General features: G+C 55.3%; 1 protein-coding gene across 1 annotated transcript in view; it reads left to right on the forward strand.

The window, feature by feature from the left end:
- The window catches only part of SIK3 (SIK family kinase 3), a 38,120-nt gene extending 33,680 nt beyond the window's left edge, over positions 1–4,440 (forward strand). Inside the window, exons 20-23 of the mRNA XM_010008722.1 lie at positions 2,720–2,883; positions 3,360–3,492; positions 3,817–3,984; positions 4,284–4,440. Of these exons, the coding sequence (XP_010007024.1) occupies positions 2,720–2,883; positions 3,360–3,492; positions 3,817–3,974 (455 nt within the window). The 3' untranslated portion in view covers positions 3,975–3,984; positions 4,284–4,440. The remainder of the gene's footprint in view (positions 1–2,719; positions 2,884–3,359; positions 3,493–3,816; positions 3,985–4,283) is intronic.
- Positions 4,441–7,370: the final 2,930 nt, after the last annotated feature.

Genomic DNA, 7,370 nt, shown 5'->3' on the forward strand with positions numbered 1-7,370 from the left:
GGATCGATGTGATTTCGGGGACAGGTCTTTTGGGGAGCGTCTTCCCAGCATCTCGCGGCTGCAGTCCCAGCCAGGAGGTGTGTCCAGAACAGCAGGAGATGCCTCCCCACTGGCCAAAACCCCCACAGAGCTGATCGCTCTGGCCAGGGGATCTACCTGCAGCTGTGTCACCTCAGGGCAGCTCCCCAGTCCTTGTGGCCACATCCACATGTTTGTGCTCTGCCGGGCTACTTGCTGGGAGGGAGCTGTTTACGTGCACCAGGCCCAGGGATAGGTTCCCCCATGCCTTGGGACTTTATCCAAAACATCTTGTACTTGATGACAAGAGCTTTTGCTTGATAGGAATGTAGCCTTTACCCTCGGTCATAAGAGCTTGCAGTGCAGATGGACTTTGCCAGGGAGAACACTCATGCACTCCTACAGCCAGATTGTAGGGGGGGCAGGGAGAAGTCATCTGATAAAAGCGAAGATCCCAGCCAGCTCTTCCAGTGAGATTATGTTGCTTGCAATTGCCAAGGGGCCCTGCTAGAACATCCTGTGTTGGAGGCTGGGGAGAATCTTCTCCCTCTGCTCTTGTGTAATGATGTGGGCAGCACAGGCAGGAGGGTGAGGGCAAGGCAGCAGTGCTGGGAGGCAGGCAGAAAGGGGTTGGTTTCCTTGCTCTGCTGCCCCTGCCCCTCCAACTTCAGGCTGCTTTTGTAGACCTTTAGATCTTTTGGGATCTGTGGGATCTCATTGCTGCAGGGAGAAGCCTGCCTCAGTGCTATCTGGGGGGTCCTGGTGCTTTAGCAGGATCACCCTGGGGTCCCTCCCACCTGGCCAGTGAGGAGCATGTCTTCATCCTGTCACATCTCAGAGCCACTGTTCTGCAGTGGCACGTGTCACCAAGAGCTGCGGGTGCCTTGAACTAATCTGTAATTTTTCTGCCTTGTCTGATTTTCAAGAGTCCATCGTAGGGAACTGTATGGACAGAAGTTCCCCCAGCCAAGCCATGCAGGTGCCTGACCACAACAGCTGGAGAGTGTGAGAGCATCCATCAGATCCATGACTGAGCCACCTTTTAATGGCATTGCTCCGGTTTTGCTCCAGCCTGGCCATCCCAGGGCTGGGAATGCTGCCCATGGGAAACCTGCACTGAAGGAGCAGAGCTGGCGATGGTGGCCCTGCCGCTGTGCCAGTGTCACATGCCACCCTGACACAAAGGCCACCTGGCACAGCAGCTCCGTCCCCTATGGATGTGGGGATGAAAGGTTTTCTGCTGCTGGGGCAGGGATGGGGTGAGGAAAGGAGCAGGAATTCAGGCCGAGCTGCAACCCCAGAGGCGCCATGGTGGCAGTGGGAAGCATGGGGTTGGTTTTGGGCCAGGGCTATTCAAGGTCAGGGGGAATCATCCCCCTGTGCCCTGGTCACCTGCAGTGGGGGCTCATTGTGGGAGCCCTGGGGCTGTTTGTGGAGCTGGAGAAGCTGGTCCCAGCAGCCATTCCAACAGCTGGAGCAGTGTCCTGAGCGGTGCGTGGGTGGCACAGCTCCGCCAACATCTGTTACCTCATGTTTTCCTTCTCGCTTTTCCGGGAAGGTCTTTAACCGCACGTAACCCCAGGGTTGTGCAAAGGAAGGGGGAGGCTGGCTGCAACTCCAGCTGCCCCAGGAGGGGGTTCCTGCAGGGCTGCCCTGTCTTGGAGGGAGGGAGGGCATGTAGAGCAGGTCCTGGCATGCCTGGAAGGAGTGGCATGGAGAGCTTGGGTGGCAGAATGAGCCTGGGATGGGGTATGGTTTGGATCCAGGTGATTTCAGGGACAGGTCTTTTGGGGAGCGTCTTCCCAGCATCTCGCGGCTGCAGTCCCAGCCAGGAGGTGTGTCCAGAACAGCAGGAGATGCCTCCCCACTGGCCAAAACCCCCACAGAGCTGATCGCTCTGGCCAGGGGATCTACCTGCAGCTGTGTCACCTCAGGGCAGCTCCCCAGTCCTTGTGGCCACATCCACATGTTTGTGCTCTGCCGGGCTACTTGCTGGGAGGGAGCTGTTTACGTGCACCAGGCCCAGGGATAGGTTCCCCCATGCCTTGGGACTTTATCCAAAACATCTTGTACTTGATGACAAGAGCTTTTGCTTGATAGGAATGTAGCCTTTACCCTCGGTCATAAGAGCTTGCAGTGCAGATGGACTTTGCCAGGGAGAACACTCATGCACTCCTACAGCCAGATTGTAGGGGGGGCAGGGAGAAGTCATCTGATAAAAGCGAAGATCCCAGCCAGCTCTTCCAGTGAGATTATGTTGCTTGCAATTGCCAAGGGGCCCTGCTAGAACATCCTGTGTTGGAGGCTGGGGAGAATCTTCTCCCTCTGCTCTTGTGTAATGATGTGGGCAGCACAGGCAGGAGGGTGAGGGCAAGGCAGCAGTGCTGGGAGGCAGGCAGAAAGGGGTTGGTTTCCTTGCTCTGCTGCCCCTGCCCCTCCAACTTCAGGCTGCTTTTGTAGACCTTTAGATCTTTTGGGATCTGTGGGATCTCATTGCTGCAGGGAGAAGCCTGCCTCAGTGCTATCTGGGGGGTCCTGGTGCTTTAGCAGGATCACCCTGGGGTCCCTCCCACCTGGCCAGTGAGGAGCATGTCTTCATCCTGTCACATCTCAGAGCCACTGTTCTGCAGTGGCACGTGTCACCAAGAGCTGCGGGTGCCTTGAACTAATCTGTAATTTTTCTGCCTTGTCTGATTTCAAGAGTCCATCGTAGGGAACTGTATGGACAGAAGTTCCCCCAGCCAAGCCATGCAGGTGCCTGACCACAACGGACTGGGCTACCCCGTGCGTCCTGCCTCTAGCGAGCACCCCCGGCCCCGGGCCCTGCAGAGACATCACACCATCCAGAACAGTGATGATGCCTACGTAGGTTGGAAGGAGCCCATGCCTGGTGGGGCTGGGGCAGCACAAAGCTGCTGTTGTGTGTGTGGGTTTTGGAGAAGGTGCCATGGGGGAAAGGCAGTGCCCTGCTCTGCAGGCACACCAAGCCCAGCTTTGGTCCTGAGCTGGCTGTGGCACCTTGACTGCTCTGCCTCCTCTCTGCTTTGGGCTGCTGGGAAATTTCCTGCCCAAATCTTGCTGCGTTCTTCACTGCAGCTCACTGCTATAAATGAGAAGGGCTCTTCCCCAGTTAGCTCAGTGTAGGTCTGGGAGGGACTTGGACTGTCCAGTCTGTGTTTGTGTTGAGGGGATATGGGCTGCACCTGGTGCAGTTTGAACTTGTACTTGGAATCTCTGGCTGAAGGCTGACAGGAGCTCCCTGGGTAGCCTGACAGAGCTGGAAGAGCAGCAGGGTCCCTCATCCTGAGCCCCCTTTGACTTGTGTCCTGCTGTCTCCACAGGTGCAGTTAGATAACTTGCCTGGAATGAGTTTAATGGCAGGAAAAGCACTAAGCTCTGCTCGGATGTCTGATGCTGTGCTCAGCCAGTCGTCACTGATGGCCAGTCAGCAGCTGCGCGACAGGGAGAGCGAGGGTAAGGCCTGCCAGGCTGCAGCCAGGGGGCCGAGCAGGGGCTGCACCAGGAGCAGAGAGGACCAGCTTGCCAAAGCCACCTCTCCTCCAAGAGAGCAGCTCCCTGCAGCAGGCGGGTGTGTTGATGGAGGGCAGCTCTTCGGGTGTCACTGTTGGTCAGAGCCCGGGTGGTGGGAGTGGTGATCTAGGCTGCCTGGAGAAGCACGGGGCTGCTCTGCCTGTGATGTGACCCCTGAAGCCATGGCAGCTGCTGGCCCCACAACACCCTGGAGCTGTAACTCCTCAGTCCTCCTCATGCAAACTCTGGTGTTCTTTTACCTTGCAGAATGCGGGGAGAGTTTGGAAGGTCAAGAGCATCCCAACCTAGGTGATGGCAACCAGCATCTAAACACCTCCTGTTACCCATCGACATGTATTACAGACGTGCTACTGAGCTACAAGCACCCAGAGGTGCCCTTTGGGATGGAGCAGGCAGGGGTGTAACCAGGAGGGAGTGAGTATTCCAGTGTTCTCCTTTTCCCAGCAGCATGCTGTGAGGGTTGCCTGATGGGCAGACCCAAAGGCCTGTTGGCCTGGCTTTTGTTTGTCTCCTTCCCTGTCCCCTCGCTCTGAGCTCTCTGGGTGGCCCCCTGTTCATTCCCAGCCATTCTGCACGTCCAGAGCCCGCTCACATCAGTGGGGTCTCACTCCTGAGCTTGTGGGTTTGGACTGGGAACACGTTGGAGGGCAGTGGGAGCAGAGTTGCCGTTCTCTGCTGTCTCCTAACATCTCTGCTTCTTCTCTCTCTTGCAGGTTTTCTGTACAGCTTTGAAACGAAAAGGTCCATTTTAAACCAACAGTATCTAGCAGCATTGCGCCAAATTGCCGTAGTATTTCTGACTAACTGGAATACCATGGCCCCTTTCCTCATAATCAGTTCATCCAGCGTGTTGTTCCTTTGGTTTCTTTAATTTTTTGCCATATTTGCCTGTAACTCCAGCTACCACGGAAATAACCAGAGACCCTGAGTCCTACACGGCGGCAGAGGGTTCACGGGCGCTGAGTCTGGTTTGGGGGGTTTTCTTCACCAGGGCCAGGGGGTCCCAGGGGCTGCTCCAGCCCTCGGCACAGCCAGAGGATGGGACTGACACCCAGAGCCTGCCCCAGCGGGGAGAGGAGTGGGTGCCACGGGGTCCTGGAAGCCAAGCTGCCCTTCCACTCCTTACCCTGGCAGCGCTGGCAGGGACGGGGACGGTGCCAGCCCCGTGTCCCAGCCTGGGGCTCTGGTGGGGAACAGCCACCCCTGGTGCAATACGCTTCTTGTCTCATTTTTGTCTGCTCTGTTCTTTCTCTGTCTGTCAATGTGCTGAAAGGATCATCCCTTCCCCGCCCCCAGCAACCTTTTCTTTTTGGATCTGCATACAACTTGGGTTTGTTTGGTTTTTTTCCTTTTTCCTGGCTTTATGTAGGAAGACAGATATATTATTTTTTTTTCCTCCTTTGTTTTCTTGGCTTCTCCTCCTGATCATGTAGGAATTGTGGTTTGTTGTTTTGTTTTGTTTTTTTGGTAAATGTTGTTTTATTATTATTGTTATTAATAAAAGGCAAAAGGAATTTCTGTTTGAGAGAAATTTTTAACTAGATTCTGTTCTATATGAATTGTGACTTGCACCTTTTGTTGAAAGTATTTTATTTCTTTTGATGACATTGTACTTGTGACTGGTTTTCTCTCTTGTGCCAGTGGCAACAGTGGTTTTCTCCTTTATACAGTTCTGATGTGCATAGATTTTTGTCCTCCTTTCCATCCTTTCTTCAACGGATAGAGCGTGAAGCCCCCCCAGCTGGGGCTCGGGAGCACTTGGTGTCATCATTGCCTTTGGGACTTTACAAGCTACAGCTCAAATTGTTCTTACTGACACTTTTCTGGAATATATATATTAATTTTTTTTTTAAGAAAAAAAAAAAAAAAATCGACCCAGCCCTCCTGAATTTGCACAGAAGGAAGTGTGAAACCAGCACGGCAGAGGTGACTTTGCTATCCTTACCCACGCCTCTTCCCGGCCTCCCCCTTCTCCCCTGTCCTGGGAAGGTGGTGCTGACTGGCTCTGCCATCCCAAAACCAGAGAGGAGAGGAACTGCAGCTGCCCAGGGCTGGGCAGCTCTGCCAGGGCACCTCCAGCTCCTTCCACAGGGGGCTGGGGGGGGGGAATTGCCGGGCCAGAGCGGGAAACACGGGAAGCCTTTTGCTCTGTACCTTTGGGTTTGTTTTCCTTTTGTTTACATGACACTGTATTTCTGGGAGAGTCGAGGCCACCCCCCAGCAGGCATCCCAACAGCAGGGACTCGCTAACCGTGCCATTTCGCAGTATCACACTTTTTTTATCATTGCTTTGTATTGTAGTAATCAATACGCGCAGTATATGTTGAATGTATATTAATATACTTTGCTATTATTTCTGTTTTTTGGAAATGTCAGAAGTATTTTTTTTTTCTTCCTCATTTATGTTGGACTAAAACAAAAAAAAAAAGTTTCAGTAACTCTTCAGTCCATTTTTTTGTGGGTCACTTGCAACTAGTCAATTAGTTGGACAGTGGGATCATGACAAATAAAACCATGATTATGATCTTCCCTGGTCTCCTGTTTGCCTTGTTGCTCAACTGCTGCTGCGGAGGTGGAACAGCTCTGGGGCGGCCGGGGGCGAAAGCTCAAGGTGCAGCAGCACTCACTCCATACCCCCCCTGTGTCCTCCATCTGTCCCTGGAACTGTCACCTCCTCCACAGAGACACAGGCCCTTGACAGGGTCTCCTAAAGCCCCCCCATCACAGCCCCCCCATCACAGCCCCCCGCAGCCCTAGGGCTTCCTGGAGGAGCTCAGCTGAGCCTGAGTCACGGTGCGGGGGATGTGGCTGCAGTGGGGTTTGCTCAGTTCAACCCTCACCAGAGCTGCTGCTCCCAGGGGGTGGGCTCCCCATTGCCAGAGCCCCCAGGAGCTGGAGCTGTTCTCTAGTGCTGCCCCCCCCCCACCTTGGACAACACCAGGCCTTCAGCACCTTGACTTTACCCACCTCCTCTTTACCTGTTCCAAGGCTGGGATCACTGCTGCTTCCTTCCCTTCCCAGTTTCCAGCTTCGAGGAGCCCAGCTGGAACCCAGAAAGGTCCTAGCAGCCTGACTGGGAATGCTGTAGAGCTCCTGCCTGCCCTCCCTACGCCTTCAGGAAGACGCAGTGCTGACCCAGCTGTGCCAGCTGTGTCCTTTCCTGTCCCTCTGTGGGCAGGGAAGCCGCGTTGCTCATTAAATCCAAGTTGTCAAGCACGTTCTTCCAAAAAACTGGCTTTCCCGGGAGCAGGGCAGCTCTGGGGTGGAACACACAGGGTGAGGGAAGGGAGCTGTGCCTGTAGTGTGCTGCAAGGGACTGGGTGTGGGGGGGAAGTGTCCCCTTTCTCCCCTGTCCCCTCCTGCCAGGTGCCTGCATCTGGGCTCAGCCCTATGTGCTGTGGGTCCCTTGGTTGGTGGCAGTGGGATGGAGCAGCATTTGGTTTGGCTGCAGGGGGAGTTTGGGGTGGCAGTGCAGGGGTGATGGTGTCTGCTCCACACTGAGCCTCCACTTTGCTGCCCAGGTCCCTGGGGAAGGCGGGTGGGAACCTGCAGCAGGACACAGCTCCTGGACTGCTGCGCTGGGGGATGCACTGGGGAAGGGGGATGATGGAGCAGGGTGGATCTTCCCCAGCCCGGGGAAGGACATGGCAGAGCCCACCGTGGTGGCGAGGGGAGGATGAGGGGTCTGGGTACTGGAGGCCAAATCCCTGCGGGTATAAACCTTGTCCCTGGGCCGGCGGCCAAGCCCCGGGGGCTGCCGAGGGGCCCTGGCAAGGCCGCAGCAGCCGGCAGGAATCCGG

Source organism: Chaetura pelagica, unplaced genomic scaffold (assembly GCF_000747805.2).
Source record: "Chaetura pelagica isolate M959 unplaced genomic scaffold, ChaPel_1.0 scaffold650, whole genome shotgun sequence".
NCBI classification, from domain to species: Eukaryota; Metazoa; Chordata; class Aves; order Apodiformes; family Apodidae; genus Chaetura; species Chaetura pelagica.